Genomic DNA, 19067 nt, shown 5'->3' with positions numbered 1-19067 from the left:
TGCCGCAAGGGGAGAGGCGCCTCCCGCTGGGGAGAGGTACTGGCCGCAGCAGCTTTGGTTGCAGGGCCGGGGGAGAGGCACCTCCCCGCCCTTGATAGCCTGCTGCGTGGCCACGTGGCTGCGCAGCATAGAGGGAACTTAGCCCGCCCCCTATGAAGTCTCCCTGTAACCCCCTTTTTCTCCGTCTCCTCTGGAAATGGAGGCTTGCCAACTTGGAAAGCAGAAAACAAGGGTGTGAAAGTACCAAACAGTCCCAAAACCACATCGATTTGTTCTCTGGACAACTCCATGAGCATATCCCTAAATGCTTTATTCAGCTGTCTGATAGGAGTACTTGAAAACTGATCATATTGATGGAGGGATTGGAAGGAGGGGAAGAAGATGGTTTACTGGTTTGTGCCCACAGTTTCTTCCCCTTTGAGGTAAAACTGCAGGGAATGAATGACAGCTCACACCTGTAAAGGTGGGGGTTAATGGTGGGGATAGAGCACTCCTGCCTGCAGCCAAAGCCCACCCTGTCATAGCTGCTCCATTTTCACCTCACATTGGGCAGTGTGTGCAGGTGAATGAGCAAACAGAATGCTTGCAAAGAATGTTGCTGCTGAAAGAGGAAAGTTCAAATGGTTTTTTGCTCCTTTTCCAGCTCAGCCTAAAGGTTGGGAGCACAGCTTCTTCCCTCCCTCCCAGCCAATAAAAGGGCTTCGTAGAGCTAGAGGGATGACCTTTGGTCCATCCTAACACCAAGCTGGGCATCCATCCAGGTTAAAAAAATCCAAACAAACCACCAAACCCAGCTCAGCTGTCACTACTCCCTAAAACGACTAAAACAGTTGTTTTGTTTCAGTAATTAATAGTTCCAGTCAAAACATGTTTTATGTTAAAACAAAGTCTACAATAATAAAACTGCTTTGCACGGTTGTGGAAATACAGCTAAATAGCTGTATCTTTAACTTGTAGTAAGTGAAATGTTGGAGATATCTATACTTTTTATTTTTATGGAGCTATGTTAATTTTTCTGCCTGGATTCTTGAGATTAAAATTGTATTACATTTATTTAATCCATTTTGTCACCTTGACAAAAATATACTGAAAATGAATTGCTATAAGATAACGCTTTTTTAATTAATTACTAAAAAAATCTGTTTCTTGGTGTAATAAGACAATGAAGTTCATGAAGTCTGATCTATGTAAAGTTCAAGCAGAATATATTTTTAGTGGTTTATGTATAAATGATGTTTTCAGGCACTGAGCATAATCTCTCATTACTGGTATGTCACATGCACTCGGCTTTGATGGAAAAACTATATTAATGTAGTGTTAAAAGTTGCAACATTGGCATCTCCTGAATAAGTGCTTAATGGTAAGGTTGCATTCATAAACTTCACTTCCCCCTCTTACATGATTCATACATGTAGCATCTTGTAGTACTGTATACTGCTTTGTGTATACCAGACAGAGTCCATGAAAGTAATTTATATTCAAGATTGTAATAAAAATTGTAGGATATTTTATTTATTAAATATCTGAATACATTTTATAATACATTAACTATAGTTACACTGCAGTGAAAGCAGTATTGTATATACTGAATGTATACTGCAGTTACAATTTAATTACACTGCAATCATATTTTTGTTAGCTACAGTTAACTACTGGGCTGATATACTTATTACCCTGTAATTACTTTGTTATACTTTTTACATATATATTCCTAATACAAGATACTATAACCAGAAGATTAACTACCTGGATTACATTTTATAATTACACTTGCAGTCATTTCCTGGTATCTTAACTGTATACCATATTAGGTATAATTTCATCTGACATGATCTATATTATAAAAAAAGTCCATTTCAGAGGGAGTAATTTAAGGCAAATTTGACTGTTTTCAAGAGTTGTCTGCTGTGTTAGTATTAAATTTGTCTGTCTTATTTTCTTGCTTAAGTAAATTAGCTCATGGACAGCATTATAAAATATCAAAAGTGACAAATAGTGATGGTATATATAAAAAGAAAAGTATGTGTGTTTGAAAAACAACTTGCTTCCTTACAATTGCTATTAAGTGAAATTTTACATGTATGATTTTGGCCAATATACAGGTTCTGTTTAGAATGACTTTAAAGATTTCAAAGTTTAGCAGTATGTCCCAGTAAGGAACAATTGTCAGTTCTGACATTTGCTTGATGGATTTTAGTTGTCTTCGTGCTCCAGGCAGCTAGTTACAGAACATGTCCTTAAACTTGCAGATGTTTTGTGCTGCCATCAGGGAAAGGAAACCTAAAATATTTATGACATTGCCTTTGTGAATTTACAAATATTTTATTCACATAAAGCTGTATATCATCTATCTTATTTTATAGAATAAAAATCTTGAAGTATCTTTTCTTTTTAAAAGATTTACCTTTCACAATTTTATTTTATGTTACTCATCCTATTTTCTTTTTTCTCAGTCTCCTGACTAAATAATTTTAATTAATATTTCTTTTATGGAAGAAATGTAAAGTCTTATTTCTGAGAGGCTCCAAGAATAGAAATAGCACCTGTGCAAAGAAAATGAAGTTAGTTGCTTCCAGATAGATATATGGTATCTTGAAATTCTGTGTACTTTAATGTGTGTTAATTAAGCATCAGGTTCTGCCACTGGATGCACATTTGCAACTCTTATTTGCATTGATTAATAAACTGCTATAGGAATTTTAGTTGTGCACTTGATATTATTGTGCCTTAATAGTTTGTTGCATTTAATCATATTTTTTATTTTATATGTATCATAAAAAGACAAATTATGGGGAAATAACAAACCAAAACTCAAAAGAACAAAATGATCAACTTTCATACTAGCTTCATCCAAGATGTTTATATAACTTAAAGCAGACAACTTACATGTATTTTTCTTGGGTATTTTTTCCTTTCCTCCTCACAATATAAGGAGCTGTACATGTTTTTAATCCAATTATCTTTCAAGTCCAGCATAATATTTGCAGATTATACTGTGTATTAAATCTGTTTTCTTCCTGTTTTGAAGGCATCAAAGCTTCCAATGTCAATAATTATAGTAGGAGTTGGACCAGCAGAGTTTGATGGTAGGTGTTCTGGTATCAATGTTTTTCCTAAATTGCTTAGCCCTTATATTTCAATAATATATGGCTCTTCAAATAAATTTTGCGCTTTTTAAAGAACAGCATAATATGGAACAAGCTATGAGCAATGTTGAAGTTTCCAGCTGACTTGATGATTATATGCTTACAAGCCTGCATGTGGAGTTATTTTGCCCCTAAGGACACCTGTTCAGTTCACAAAACCATATGTGGGCTCTTCATTTATAATGCTCCGCAAGCTGTTATGTAAAAAGAGAAAAGCAGAGAAGGGGGTAGGATATGCTCAAGAAGTTTTGCTGAACAGATACTTTCTTATTTGTGCAGTTTCAGATTGCTGGTAGTATTGACTGTGTGCCTGATCCTTCTAACTGCAGTAACCAAATAAACAAAAGAACTTTGAGTAAATCTAAGATATTACCTAGATTACATTTAATTTTCATATAATAAATGTTGTGGCTATTGTCTCTTGATTTGGCACTAGCATCGTTTAGCAACAGTGTTGGAAGAATAGTATAATGTGAACAAAAAAAGTACCAAAATTATTTTAAAATTCTTCCAAACTTTAGAGCAGAATCCTGACCGTCAAACCCCAGACAGGTACAGAAAACCCCAAATGCACCCAAAACAACATCCGAGCTGTAGAGAGGCCACCTGAGTGGGCCTGCACTCCTCCAGCATTCTACAAAGCTATATTCTATGGCAGATATCAGCACTTCAACACAGAGCTGGCAGGGGAAGAGCAAGAAGTGTCCAATTGGTCTACAGACATGAGACCTATTGAACATCATCCTTTGACCCCTTAGAGAGGTGGAGAACGGGGGCTACAGTTACTACTGCAGCTCTGAGGTTGCAGTTGTAGCTCCACAAAGTGTTGACCTATATTTAGGCTTGGCAGAACTCGATTGTTACTTTTTTTGTATAATTTTAACAGATAATATCAATGTTTGTTTTTAAGCATTTTATTTTCACTGTTACATAGAATTATGGGGTTTATGCATGTTTTAACTATTTGAATTTTCATACTTGCAGTAAATTAGAGTATGGTCAGACAAATGGTTGCGGTCAGGAAACAATTATTCAATGACAGTAGATGTTGAGATTCAAAAAGTTAAAGCTTTATAACCATTAAAACACATTGTCAATATGAGATATCAAAATATGCAAAGTAAATCTCCTTAAATCAAATCTTAATATGTTCTCAAGCAACATTTTTCTTTACCTATCTGTAAATTTTGATCATCCATGGAAGTATTATTTTTATTTGGTTGGTGTGTGTGATGATGAAATTGACATTTACCAACATTTATCTGTTAAAACAGCCTACTCCTTCCATGCCTGCCCATATTTGTATAAAATGGATATGTTTTCATTTGTCTTCAAGCAAAAAGAAGCCATACTTGCAGTATCTCAATACATAAAAAGTATGGCAAGGTTAAAAAGTGACCATCACTAATAGAGAATAGAACTTGCAGTTCATGTACTTATAATTGTCTGTATTAGGATCAAAGTAATGGCCCTACTGGATCAGTCCAATGGTCCAGTTAGTGCCATATTCTATCTTAAATTGTAACCGGTACCAGATGCATTAGTGAAAGGTGCAAGAAACCCTGAAGTGGCCAATAATGAAATAACCTGCCCATAGGAGATTTTGTCCTCAACCTTTCAATTAGAGGTTGTCTTATACCTGAGAAGGGGGGGGGGGGGGGAGAACAAAACCTAGGACTCAGATCCAGTAATGAAACAACAGAAAAGATCACCATGAATAAGACAAGACTAAAAAAGTAGGGATCAGCAGGATAAGATACATACTATCAAGTTTCACCCAAACTAAGTGTCCAGAATTAAACAAATCCATTTTTTCCTGCGTGCCAGTCCAAGAAGTTGCAGTCCCTATGCACCTTATTAAACATATGGCAATGATGAATACCTGATTGTCCACGTGAACTAACAGGAAACATTACACATTTTTATATTTTCTCTTAATCACTAATGCAAAATTTGCTATGAATCTTGAAAAGGGCTTCCTGATATTAGGTGGGGCTGGGGGTTGGACCAACTTAAAAAGGAGGATGTATTGTAGTAGAGCACTGAGAGGCTATTCTGCTAGGAGAGGGAGCATCTTTCTGTCCTGAACTGGAGGAAACTAAGTATTTGTCTTCATTCAGAGTGCCTAAACATGCGGGAGGGGGAGAGTGGAAAACAAGAGACTCCTATAAATCTTCTGCTTTTAATTAGCCAGAAAATGAATCTCCAGAGCATTTTCTCCCCAGAAAAGAACTTGGGAATCATCAGTTAGAGAACTACAGGCAGTTCTCTCAAACTGAACCCTCAAACTTAAATAAAATGTACAGCTATGAGTTAAAAATGATAGTCCAATGATGTGGGCTGATCAGAGGATAGAACTAGAGCTGTCCAAAACTTGGGTTTTTTAGCTAGTGAGAAATTGATATTTCAGAGATGGGATTAATTTCAAATCAGACCAAAATCAAAATTTTTCAAAATTTCTCTTGAACCAGAAATCCCCAAAAAACACTGGAAACACCAGCACATGGTGTTTCCCAAACAAAATATGTCCCCTAAGACTAGCAGCTCTGACTGAGATTGACACTGTCAGTTTCACCATTATCATCAGCAATGGAACTTACAAGAATGTCAATTTCAGTCAGTAGCTGCTGGGCTCCCAGTCTATGGCTCTGGGGCAGACACACCATACAGACTGCCCAGGCTGCAGATCACAAGCCTTCCAGACACCTCGGCCAGCTGGCTCCCTAGGCTGCCCACTTGGGATTTGAGCAGTACAGGGAGCCAGCTAGCCCAGGCATCTGTAAGCCCTGAGTCCAGGGCAGTCCACATGGCAAGGCTGCCACAGATCCTGGGAGCCCACCCTAGGACATCCCAGCTCAGCAGCCAGAGGCCTGGAGGCCAAGAGCCTCTAGGGTTTCCAGGCTTCCAGCGCCACAGAAGTCCATGTGGTGAGGCTATCACAGACCCTGGTAGCTGGGAATCCTTGGTCCCAGGGCAGTCCATATGGTGGAGCTGCAGACCCTGGAAGCTGTGGGGCAGTCCACAGGGTAGGCCTGCCCCAGAGCCACAGACCCTGGAAGCCCAGGTTCCCTGGTCTTGGGGAAGTCTGCAGGGTGGGGCTGCTTTGTTGCTAGGTCCCCAGTCCCAGAGCAGTCTACATGGTAGGCTTGTCCTGGAGCCTCTAGAAGCCTACGGGCCCCAGCAACCCACTAGGTGAGTTGGCAGGGAACTTTGCAAGGTCCAACAGAACACTGTCTGTGAATGATCAAAAGTTCATTGAACTGGATTTGCTTCTGTAAGACATTTCAGGTTTGAAGAATAGGACATTTCCTTTCAACCAGTTCTAGATAGAACAACTTGCAAAGCAAATTATAGCCAGAAAGTTGAGCATTTTAAAGACTTCAGAATATGGTGCATCTCATTAAAAATAACACTTGTACAATTAGCTTTGAATCAGTTTTCAATCCATCTACACAGAATAGATGTGATACCACAAAACTCTAACTTGGAGCTCAATTCAGTGGGTAGCACAAAGATCACAACACTTTCTGATGTCTTCTGGAAATAGTTTACAAAAAAAAGTAACTTATGGTTGAAGGCAAAAAACTTCTAATCTTCCTAGACTTTAGTACTATGACCCAGCACAGAAGAAAATCATTTACAAAAAGGATCTAATCACTTATGGTATTTTTACTTCAGTTTTTTTATTAGCTAAGCTTCAGGTGATATATACAGTCGTGATAGCCTCAGCAGTGAAACTGATGGGAAAAAATCAAAAAGGAAAAAATGAATGTCTGAGGAATCAGAGGCAGTGGATTTGCACAGGTGTCACTTAGAGCAGATTTTGACCTGCAGAACTCTTATTACTGGTTCTTATGCACAGGAAAGAAAAAAAAATCAAACTTCTATTTATATTCCAGGTTAGGTTCATGGGGAGAAAAAAAAATTACTTGTAAACTAAGCACATTCACTCTCAAAATCATTGAGACACCATAAGAGTGTGGTTTCATTTTTAGTCACTTTTTAGAATAGAAAATCACTTTAGTTTTTCTAGTTCTATACATATGGAGTATGATTGTTTATTAATGTCCTGTAGATATTCACCTGCAAATCAGTTATGCCCTGTCAAATTAAAAAAAATTATGTAAACACTGAACAATTTCCTTACCTAAAGTTACATGATCAATTTACTATCATAATCTTCAAGAGTTTGTTACTACTAGACAGTGACAGTCATTATATTTTCAGATGCAAGTTTGAATCACTCCTGCCTCATGCCTTACCAAAAGATGTCAAAGGCTAAGGAAAAATATTTCTTTACCTGGGAGAGAAATAGAGAATCGTTTGTGAAATTTATTTTACCGATAAAGTTCAGTTAACTGAAGGAATGGGAGTTAGAAGAGAGTCCTACACTCGAATCTGGGAATAGGGCTACAGTGCTGTTTCCATGTTACTGCTTCTCCCGTTTATAGACTACAGCTCTAGAGAACGGTAGGAGTTAAATGATCCAAAAAGTTTTGTACTGGCTTTCCATACCAGGGTTTATTTTGCACTAAAGTAGTAAATAAAACTATAAATACAAGAAACATTGTTCTGTGAATGGTAGGAGGGTGCAAATTAACTGTTGCACCTTATACATTTTGTATAAAGGAGGATCTTAAGAGATGCCTTGAATTAATAGCAAGAAAGGCTTTTTGTTGCTCTGGGTTCAGAAGAAACTAAAATTTCTTTTTGATAACATAGTTTTGTTGGGTGGCTGAAATGGCAAGTGGATAAACTACCTTTTTTTTTTTTTTTAAGCTATGGAAGAATTGGATGGTGATGTAGTCAGAGTCTCCTCAAGAGGAAAATATGCAGAAAGGGATATTGTACAGGTAAGAGAAAAATTATTATTAATGTGCATTGATAAAAGTAAACATAGTTCAAATTAAAGTATTTTGTATGTACTAAGAATATTGATATATAAAATTTAAGAATGCATTAGATATTAGATACACTAGAATTAATAATGACCTTTTATCTGTTTTAGCTTCACAATATAGTGTTGTACTAACATTTGTCTTTCCGCTTTTTTCCTGATTAACAGGGAACACTTCCCTAGGAATGAGTACTCATTCTTTACTCATCTTTAAAGACAAACAGAAGTCAAGCTACATTTGGACTCTGTAACACTATACATAGGGCCCTACCAAATTCATTGTCCATTATGGTCAATTTCACGGCCATAGGATTTGAAAATTGGTAAATTTCACGTTTTCAGATATTTAAATCTGAAATTTCACAGTATTGTATCCGTGGGGGTTCTGACCCAAAAGGGAATTGTGGGGTTGGGGGTCACAAACCTGTTGTAGGAGGATTGTCACCCTCATTTCTGTGCTGACTTCAGAGCTGGACTCTGAAGGCAGCAACCTCCTGCAGCTGGGGGTGGGAGGGGGAGTTCCCTGTACAATGTCCCCTCCCCATGCAGCTGCAAAGGGAGGGGGACAGGAAGCGAGTGGGGAAGGGGTGCAGAGCTATCCGCAGCCAGGAGAGATACCCAAGAGCAGCCCTGCAGGGAAGGAGCAAGTCCTGTCCCACCTCCAGTCCAGTCAGAGCTAGGAGCTCCCTTTGGTGGGGAATTCCCAGCAGCAGGGGGAAGATCGGACCCACTTCCACAAGTCGCCTCCAGCTGCAGGAACCTCTGGGGCTGCTGTCCAATTCCAGAGCATCCTGCAGCAGGGGGGCGGGGACATCCAGAGGTGGGTCTGGTTTCCCCACTGCCACAGAGCGGCTGCACAGGGGATGGACAAGTCCTGTCCCTCCCCAGCCCATCTGGAGCTAGGAGCCCCCTTTGCTGAGGCGCTCCTAGGAACAAGGGGAGATTGGATTTCAAAGTGAAGGGCTTATTTCACGGTCCGTGGCACATTTTTCATGACCATGAAATTGATAGGTACCCTAACTATACATGTGAAAGTAACAAAGCTTTCTTCTTTGAGTCAAGTACATTGCACATGTCCATTCCTCTGTAGGTATGTACACGCCTCATGCACAGTTGTCAGAGATTTTTTTCCTCAGCAGTACCTGTTGGGGCAGTGTGAGCCTCCTCCGGTGCCCCTGATGCCCCTCAGTTCCTTCCTTCCACCAGCGATGATTATTGGAGCTCCAATCTTTGCATCTGCAAGTCTTAGTTCAGTAGTACCTGTAGAGTTAGTTTTTAGTCTAATGTAATGTATTTGTATAGATTTAGATATAAGAATAAGTTTAGGATAGTAATTTTCTATAATAGGGATTAACAGTTTCCAGTTGGGTACCAGACTGTACTAGACTAAACACCTTATTTCCCTGGCTTCAAGGCCTGTCACTCGTAACAAGTCTGCCTGTGAGTGACCCACACCTCCAGGTTCCTTAAGTGTCTGGGAAAAGCGCATGTGAGTGACAAATGTAACATTTGTAGGGGATTCAAACCTTGATCAGAAAAAGGACAGGGCTGCAAGACTCAAGTACTTATGCAGTTTGCACTTCATCCACCATGGGAACCTTCCTGCTCAGAACAGATACTGAGCATGTCCATTTCAGCTAGAGGTGCTCGCCCTGTTCTGAGACCAGAGGCAGAGTCTAGTCACAGGTACCTAAGAAGAAAAAACACTGAGTAACGGGGCCTTTGATGTCTACAGTGAAGGCACCAAGCCAAGGTTAGGACTTGGAGGTGCACTCAAAGAAGAGGCACCCCCAGACAGTCAATAAGCCAGGATGGAGTGCTGACTCCAGAGCCCAAGAAGGGTCCATTGAGACCAATCCCTGAGGGATCAGTACACCTTTCAGTACATCAGACTCACGAGCCCTTTCCAGTGCAGTTTGCACCTGAGACTTTGGCGGCAGCCAGAGAGTTGCTTAACCTGTCGATACCAGGTTCCCCTGCTGTTCAGGAATCTCACTCAGTGCTGGGATTGGAAGAAATGCATGCTTCCACAGTCCTGGCTCCAACCCCAGTATACTGTTCAGTACTGGTAACTTCTACAGTTGCAGCTCCTCTCCATAGATTTCATGTAGAGGGAAGCCAGCAATGATCTCACCAGTACCCACATCTCCAGACTTGGAACCGGTCTCCCTGATACTGACAGTCTCAACTCCACCATGGCCTCAGGAAGCAAACTCCTCAACAGACGCAGATCAGATCATATGTGTCTCGACACGAACATGCCCATCATGGTACCAGCCACAGCCTTAGCACTTTAATTACCAATGACCTGCACATAGCTGGGTCCTGCCTCCATATCAGTGGCTCTTTTGGATCCCTTGGGCTTCCCTCCACATCCTAGGGGTTCTCCACTCCCTTCCTTCCTGCTCTTCTATGTCAGGTAGGCACTGGGAGCGTCTGCAGTAAGGTCACAGTCTTCCCTCTCCTGGTACCGGGATTGGTACTATGCAGAGGGAACCATGCACTCAGGACTTTCCTGTGGATGAGCTGGAGGGAGGACCGCCTCAACAACCCTTAGCCTCTTCATCTTCTTCTCCTGATGGGGCATTAGTAACTAAGTCTACTTCTTCCCCTCCTGATGATGTCAGGGCTCATATCAAGACTTGTTGAGGAAGGTGACTGCAGCTCTGGCTATCCAACCAAAAGAGGTGCAAGAAAGGTCACACAGGGTCATGGACACTTTAGCCTCTGCAGGAGGCTCTCTAGGGTTGCTCACCCTATTAATGAGCATATCCTGGAACCTGTCAAAGCTTTATGGCAAACCCATCTTCCCTGCCTCCCACTGCTAAAAGGGTGGAAAGAAGATATGTCCATTCACAGGAATTTGAGCACTTCTATAACCACTTCCCTTCAGCTTTATTCCACAGGAGGTTTACAGCTTGGGATTATGAACCAGCAGACTCTGCTGAGATAAGATTTAAACCTGTGAGATAATATCCTGAAATTCAAAGACAAGCTCCTTGATGAGGTAAAGCAGGAGTTAGCTGGTGTGAAATGAAGTTCACTTGCAAGCGATGCTGCAGACTCTGCAGCTTGATCTTTGGCTTCCGCACCATCAGTATGCAGTGTTCATATAGATTGCAGTCATCAGGTCTTCCCTCAAAGGTGCAACAAACCATTCAAGACCTCCCATTTGAAGGTCCCTTGGTCTTTTCATATAAGACAGTTGATAAGATTATCTCTTATCTCCAGCATAGACACTATTCAGTCCACTTTCAATGCACTGGGTCTGCTAATCAATATAAAGAAGTTGGTCCTGATGTCCATTCAAAGGATTTTGTGGCAGTCCTGGATTCTACAAAGGCCAGGGCTTTCCTGTTGGAGCAGAGGTTCCAGATATTTCAGGACATTGCTTTAGATTGAAAAGTGCACTCTGTCATCGCTGTTCAAAATTGTCTCAAACTTCTAGGGCACATGGCAGCTTGCACTTACGTGGTGCAATGTGTCATGCTGTACCTCAGAGAACTACAGGGTTGACTAGCCTCTCTGGCCCATCAACATACAGACGTGGTACTTCTCGTACCGGCTCAGTTCTTGTCCTCACTGGACTAGTTGGTAGAACCTGCAAATGTTTGCAAAGATAGTCTCTTTGCCTATCCACAACAATTATTCCCTCTAATCACAAATGCATCAGATCTAGGTTGGGGAGCTCACTTGGTCCCCTTCAGACTCAGAGCCTAAGGCTCTATATAAATATCAGGAACCTTCAGGCCATCCATTTATCTCGTGTGGCATTCCTTCTGCATATGAAGGAGTGGAACTTGCTGGTACTCACAGACAACATAGTAGCCATGTTCTGTGTAAACCAGCAAGGGAGAGACCGTTTGACAAAGTTATGCCAGGAGGCGGTCCTCCTTTGCAATTTCTGCATTGCCAGTTCCTTCAACCCGAGAACTGCTTACCTTCTGGGAGCTCAGAGTAGACCGCCTGATCAAGTTGTTTTGCAGGTCGCCAGGAGTGATCTTTTCACCCAGGTATGTCTAGGTCCATTTTGCACCCATGGGGAACTCACCAAGTGGACTTGTTTGCAACTAAAGAAACAAAAAAGATGACTTTTTTGTTAGCTCAAGTGAGTTGCAGCCCAGGTTCACTGACAGATGCTTTGCTCTTACCCTAATCTGCCTTCCCTCCAGTTCTGCTCCTGCCCATAGTCTTGTCCAAAGTCAAGAAAGATTCCACTCATTTCATTTTAATAGCCCCAGCATGGCCTTGTCAACATTATTTTTCAACTCTACTAGCCCTATCGGTCAGACTTCCACTGCTATTCCTAAGAGATGTGGATGTGATCTCACAAGACCATGGCCACCTCCTTCATCTTAACTCCCAGGATCTCCACCTGACAGTGTAGATACTTCATGGTTGACAACCTCAGAACAAGTTTGCTCTAAGGGGGTGTGGGAAGTTCTGCTAAACAGTAGTAAGCTTTCAACTAGGTCTACATATCTTGCTAAATGGAAAAGAGTCTCCCTTTGGTCCATTCAAAGAGGCATCCCTCCACCTCAAGCTCCATTTTGCCATATCTTGGACTATCTTCTGTTTTTGAAACAACAAAGGTTAGTTTTTAGTTCCATAAGTGTCCATTTGGCAGCTCTCTCTGCTTTCCACCCACCTGTGGATAACCAATCATTTTTTTTTCAAACCCTGTGTCCATCAGACTTGTAAAGGGTTTGCACAGATTATACCCACAGGTTCACATCCCAGTTCCATAGTCAAGTTTAAATTGAGTTCTGACAAAATGGGTAGATCCCTTCTCTAAGCCACTAGCATCTTGTTCTCTGTTACAATGGTCTATAAAGGAGACTCCTGGCCAAGGTTATAGAAACCAAGGAAGAGTAGGGGAGCTGCAAGCTTTAGTAGCAGAGCCTCTCTAATACAGTCTTCTTTAGGGACAAGGTTTCCTTCGACCTCAAACAAAATTCCTGTCTAAAGTGGTTTGCGATTTCACATTAATCGAGCAATTTATTTACCAACTTTCTTTCCAAAGCCTCATTTGAGTAAAGGGGATGAAAAGCTCCATACTCTAGATGTTAGAAAAGCTTTGGCTTTTTACCTGGATCGGGCTCTCAGCTCTTTGTTTCAGTTTCAGGCAGAGTAAAGTACCTGCCCAAAGGATCTCTTCCTGGATTTCCAGCCATATTAATTTATGCTACTGATTGGCTGATACTGCACCTCCAAATAAAGTGATGGCTCACTCAACCAGGTCTCAGGCAACTTCCACAGAGTTTCTGGCTCATGTTCTCATACTAAACGTTTGTAGGGCAGCAACCTGGTCATTGGTCCATCCATTTGCCTCTCACTGTGCCATCTCTCAACAATCGAGAGACAGTGCCTGATTTGGATCGGTAGTCCTACAAAGCCCTTTTCAAGTAGACGCTGAGCCACTCTCCAGTTCGAACTGCTTGTGAGTCACCTACAATGGAATGGACATATGCAGTCATTCAAAGGTGAAAAAACAGTTACCTGCCTTTTTGTACCTGTTGTTCTCTGAGACGTGTTGCACATGTCTATTCTATGACCCGCCCTGCTTCCGCTTTCTATCAGTGCCTCCTAGGTCAGAACGAACTGAGGGGGCAGTGCAACCCTTTATACCTTCATGGAGCGTTGTAAGGCACCAGAGGGCGCTCATGCTGCCTCAGTGGGCACTGCTGAGGGAAAAATCTCTGTCAACTGTCAGTGGAATGGGCATGTGCAACGTATCTCAAAGAACAACAGTTACAGAAAGGAAGATAATTTTTTTCGATTGTTTTGGAAGTAGCTGTAGTTTCAGAAATGTAAGGAATATCCTTTTTTGTTTTCTGCAACATGTGGCGAAAACATCTGCTGGTAAGACAGTGTAACGATGTGGGACTCACCCCTGTGGCGCCTCCTGCTGGTTGTCTCTGGGAATTAGCTCATCCAGCCTCTGAAGCGCCCTCCGCAGGCCAGTGTCCCACTGCTGCTTGGCCCCCATGTCCCTCCCAGACCCGGTGCCCCATTATCTGGGGTGCTGCCCCTTGGCCGTACACCCCTCAGTCTCGGGGTCTCCCCTCCCCAGGGAATCCCCACCTCACCTCAGTATAAGGCTACTGCCAGTCATCATCTAGCCCCCACACCCTTGGGCAGATTGCAGTGTCAGCCTACTCATCACCAGCAAGGCTGGGTTTGGACCTGCTGCCTTTGCCTAACCCTGGGCTGCCCTCTGCAACCTCCAGTACCCGTTGGCCTTCTGCTTGGCCACAGCCTGGGGCTTTCCAGGCTGGAGCTCCCCTGCCTTTCCCCAGCCCTGCTCCACTCAGGTTCTCTGCTCAGGTCCCTGCAGCCAGGTCCCTCTCTCTCAGAAGCTAGAGGGAGTCTGACTGCTCCTTGCCCGCTGCCCTCTTATGAGGCCTGATTGAGCATAGCCCAGCTGTGGCTGCTTCCCCAAGCACCTTAGTAGCTGCTTTCCCCTGCACCAACCCTCTCCCAGGGCTGTCTTTAAACCCCTCAGGGCAGGAGCGGGTGACCACCCCACTGCAGATAGGCATGCCAAGCTTAAGCCACAATGCAAATGTGACATTAAGATGTGCTGGAATCCATTCTGGATTTTAGATTCAGTTTTGGCAAAAGGATGGCTGTAAAATTGGGGGTGGAGAGAAGAGACACAACTCAAAAGTAATCAGAGAAGAGAAATACCTCCTTCATCACCACTACCATAGCACTTCTTAGTGGTCAAGGATAGACTGCATATATTCTTCATTCATGCGATGACAATAGCAGTTTCTCCAAACAGCAGACAGCAATTTTGCTGTCAAACTATAAACTTAACTAAACAGTTTTTTTTAAACATTGGTAACACATTTTAATATCTCCTAGCAAAATGATAGACTTGTGAAAACACAGTTAACCAGAAAAACTAATCCCACTCTCAGTGATAAGGTACAAACAGCAGTGCACAATTAATGTTGTTGTTTTTTAAATTTCTTTAGAATTCTTGGAGTATCCAAAACATTTTAAGAAAACTCATTAATTTATATTCACTATTAATATGTTTAATTCAGAGCCCTGTTACAAATCAGTAAGACACTTACTTAATTAGCTGAAGGCAATATTATTTTGTGCTTTTTTTGTTTGGCTAAGTAATAGTAAGAAAGATAAATCAAATAAGATATCTAAATAAATAAAAAGGGATGTCATCAAACCCTTTAAATCCAGCATGACCTTTATATTCACAGGCAGGGATTTGATCTAAAACCCACCTTTAGTATATAACTATCAGACTAGATGAAATTGATTTGCTTTTTATAAAATTAACAATTTAGTTAAATGTAAAGTAAGAAGAATGTTTTTCTGTGGCATGCTAGATTTTAACTATTGGGACAGATGTTAAGTATTTTAATTAAATAGAAATGCAGCAACTTGACTCCTAAATATAGGTCCCAATATGTACATTATATCAGTGCTGTATGCTCTTCGCTATTTTCTTCTGGAGGTAATATTAGATGACTGTTATGATCTTCAAAGCCAATTCTCCGGTCTTTTCCCCACTCCTGCTGTGTGTGTATCACATTCTTTGCAATCTTTCCAGTGACGTGCCCTTCTGTCACTCCTCCTCTTGTATGCATCTCTGTATGTATCCTTTGTGGCCTTGTCTGCATTTAAGAAATTTTAGAAAAACACCATTTCACACCAGTGCTACTGCTAGTAGAACGAGCGGACGTTTTTTTTCTGACATTTTAAAGTGTAGACACAATCTTTTTTTGTCTTTTTCTTTCTCCCTGTATCCCTCTCATTCGCTGTCTCCCACTCCTCCTGACTATTCAATTTGTTTATCTTTCTCTGTCAGTTCTCTTCCACTAGCATTAATACAGTCTTGTCTTCCTGAGTCTGCAGACAGCATGGAATAACTCTAAGCTATGTGAATAGTAGAGCTGGTTGAAACTCACATTTTTTCACTTAACAAGATATTTTGGATTTTTGGAATTTAGGTTAATTGTACATCAGAATAAAACAAAATTTGCCAAAATTTCTTGGTGAATTGCAAAATTCATTTTGGAAACACCAAAACATGGTACTTCCAAAATTAAAAATGTTCAACTGACTGGTCACTAAATGTTGTTTGCAGTGTTGTTGTAGCCATATTAGTCCCAGGGTATTAGAGACACAAGGTGAGTGAGGTAATATATTTTATTGGACCAACTTCTGTTGGTAAAAGAGACAAGATTTCAAGTTACACAGGCTCAAAAGCTTGTCTCTAACTTGAAAGCATGTGTACAAGTGTGATCCAGTTGATATAGTGTACGTGGACTTTCAGAAAGTAAGCAGTCATGGGATAAGAGGGAAGGTTCTTTGAAGGAACAGTAACTGGATAAAAGATAGGAAATGAAGGAGAGGAACAAATGGTCAGTTTTCACAATGGAGAGAGGTAAATAAAGGGGCCCCCAATGGATCTGTCCTGAGACCTGTGCTGCTCAACATATTAATAAATGATGTGAAAAAGGGACCTAACAGTGAGGTGGCAAAATAGGCAGATGATGCAAAATTACTCAAGATACTTAAGTGCAAAGCTGACTGCAAAGAGTTGCAAAGGGGTCTCACAAAAGTCGGTGACTGGGCAACGAAATGGCAGTTCAGTGTTGATAAGTGCAAAGTAATGCACACTGGAAAATATAATCCCAGATATACATACAAAATGATGGGGTGTAAATTAGCTGTTACCACTTTAAAAAAAAAATCTTGGCATCATCATGGATAGTTCTTTGCCAACATTTGCTCAGTGGGAGTCAAAAAAGCTGATGGACTGTTAGGAACCATTAGGAAAGGGATTAATACAAATATCATAATGCCACTATAGTACACCCACATCTTGAATACTGTGTGCAGTTCTGGTTACCCCCTCTCAAAAAAAATAAAATAAAAGCTGCATTAGAATTGGAGAAAGTACAGAGAAGGGCAAGAAAATGATTAGGGGCGTGGAACATCTTCCATATGAGGAGAGATTAAAAACACCAGGACTGTTCATCTTAGAAAAGAGACAACTTGGGGGGATATGATAGAGGTCTATAAAATCATGAATGGTCTGGATAGGGTAACCAGACAGCAAGTGTGAAAAATCAGGACAGGGGCTGGTGGGTAATAAGAGCCTATATAAGAAAAAGACCCAAAAATCGGGACTGTCCCTATAAAACTGGGACATCTGATCACCGTAGGTGTGGAGAAGAAAGTGAATTAGGAACTGTTGTTTACTTTTTAAAATAACACAAGCACTGGGGTCACCCAGTGAAATTAAATGGCAGCAGGTTTAAAAAACCAAAAGGCAGTACTTCACAAAATGCACAGTCAACCTGTAGAACTCATTGTGAATGCCAAAAGTATAATTGGGCTCAAAAAAGAATTAGATAAGTTCATGGAGGATAGGTCCATCAATGGCTATTAGCCAAGATGATCAGGGATGCAACCCCATGCTCCGGATGTCCCTAATTCTCTGACTGCTAGACACTGGAACTGGATGACATGGGATGGATCACTCGATAATTGCCCTGTTGTGTTCATTCCCCCTGAAGCATCTGGCACTGGCCACAGTTGGAAGACAGAATTCTGTGCTAGATGGACCATTGGTCTGACCAAGCATGGCCATTCTTACGTTCTTACATTTCTAATGTAAAATAGCTGTAGAATGGAATCACATTTATTTATTTTATAAAAATGTTCAGTCTTTTATACATAATAAAGTAGCAAAAAAAAATCAAGCCCTTTTATTTAAAAAGAAGAAATTGCCTTTGAAAGTTATCTTTAAAGCACTTTCTGCTTATATATTCTCCTTGGATCTACTAGCATCCTGGAAAGTCTTATCCTCTTGCATCAAGAGAATATGCACAAGGGTGAAAAATACACAAAATTATTTATAAGGAATTATTTTTATGGGATGAAAAAGAATTGTTGCCTCTGCTCATCCCCATATAGGAAATTGGAAGTTAAATATGCCCTGATATAAGTCCTATATGGTATGATGAAACTAATAGCTCAGATTGTCCAGTCCATTCCATTCATTCAGTGCTGCTTAGAGAGCAAAAAGTCAGTGGATTCTGGCTGAAAAGGGCCAGAGAATCTCTGTTGTGCAAAAGAATTTTCTACTGGCAATAACTGTGACAGAAGTGTCTCCTCATATAAAGGTAGTGTTGAGAGAGTGCTGGGGCATGACTGGGGTAGGATGCAGCAATGCTCCACTACACTAGTTCCCATTGGTATAAATTAGAAAAGTCCCTCAGTTGCTCTAATGAACCCTAGAGTTGGGTGGTGTAGGACCAGGAAGCGGCAGGTGTCTCTCTGAGTGTCTCCCCATCCTCATTCTCTGCAGAACTGTAGTGAGGGGAATGGATTCCTTTGTTTGAAAAGGACAAAGCAACAGGCAAAGTATGCCACCCTGTAACCACTTACAAATATGTGTTTCAGAAATGGAAAGTCTTGAAAAAGGGCTCTGAAGTAGTACCCATAAATATGTGACATTTGTAGGTTACAACAGAGATGAAAACAGAGAGTAAATACCAATGTCTGTTGCTGTTATCCCAGTACTAGGGCAGTGAGCTGCTGATGAATGGCGGCAAGGGGGTTCTGTCACAGAAAGGAGTCTAGCCTCATTTTGTAAATGAAGTAATAAATGGAAATAATCCAGCACAAAACTATTACATTTTGGCATGGTAATTAAATAGGTATTATCATTAATCAATCTAGAGCTAGAAATAAGTCAATACTTGATTTTATTACAGTAGCACCTACTGATTATGGACAGCTCGGGGCCCCATTGCACCAGGCATAACTTGCACATATACTAAAAGATAATCCATGGCCCAAAGAATCTTAGACAAGATGCAGTAAGTGAGTGAGACACATTTGGGGAATTGGAAAAGTATGAACAGGATAGCAGTAACATGAGCAAGTTTTGTATAGATTAGCTGTATGCAGAATTGCTCACCACCTGGGCAGCCATTATCTGTTTCAGTTGTTCTATAGGTATCTTGGCAGAAATGAGT

At 41.1% G+C, this 19067-nt stretch overlaps 1 protein-coding gene across 7 annotated transcripts in view; it reads left to right on the top strand.

The window, feature by feature from the left end:
* The window catches only part of CPNE8 (copine 8), a 240245-nt gene that overhangs the window by 217353 nt on the left and 3825 nt on the right, over positions 1–19067 (top strand). For all 7 annotated transcript variants that reach the window (XR_005591486.1, XM_039515855.1, XM_039515839.1 and 4 more), the window contains 2 exons: positions 3029–3086; positions 7926–7999. Coding sequence is in view for 6 of the 7 variants with exons in the window: in XM_039515855.1 (XP_039371789.1) it covers positions 3029–3086; positions 7926–7999 (132 nt within the window). In the remaining variant the exon portion in view is untranslated. Of the gene's footprint in view, positions 1–3028; positions 3087–7925; positions 8000–19067 lie in introns of those variants that run through there.

This window comes from Mauremys reevesii, linkage group 1 (assembly GCF_016161935.1).
Source record: "Mauremys reevesii isolate NIE-2019 linkage group 1, ASM1616193v1, whole genome shotgun sequence".
Taxonomy (NCBI): domain Eukaryota; kingdom Metazoa; phylum Chordata; order Testudines; family Geoemydidae; genus Mauremys; species Mauremys reevesii.
This window is presented reverse-complemented; position numbering and strand designations above follow the sequence as displayed.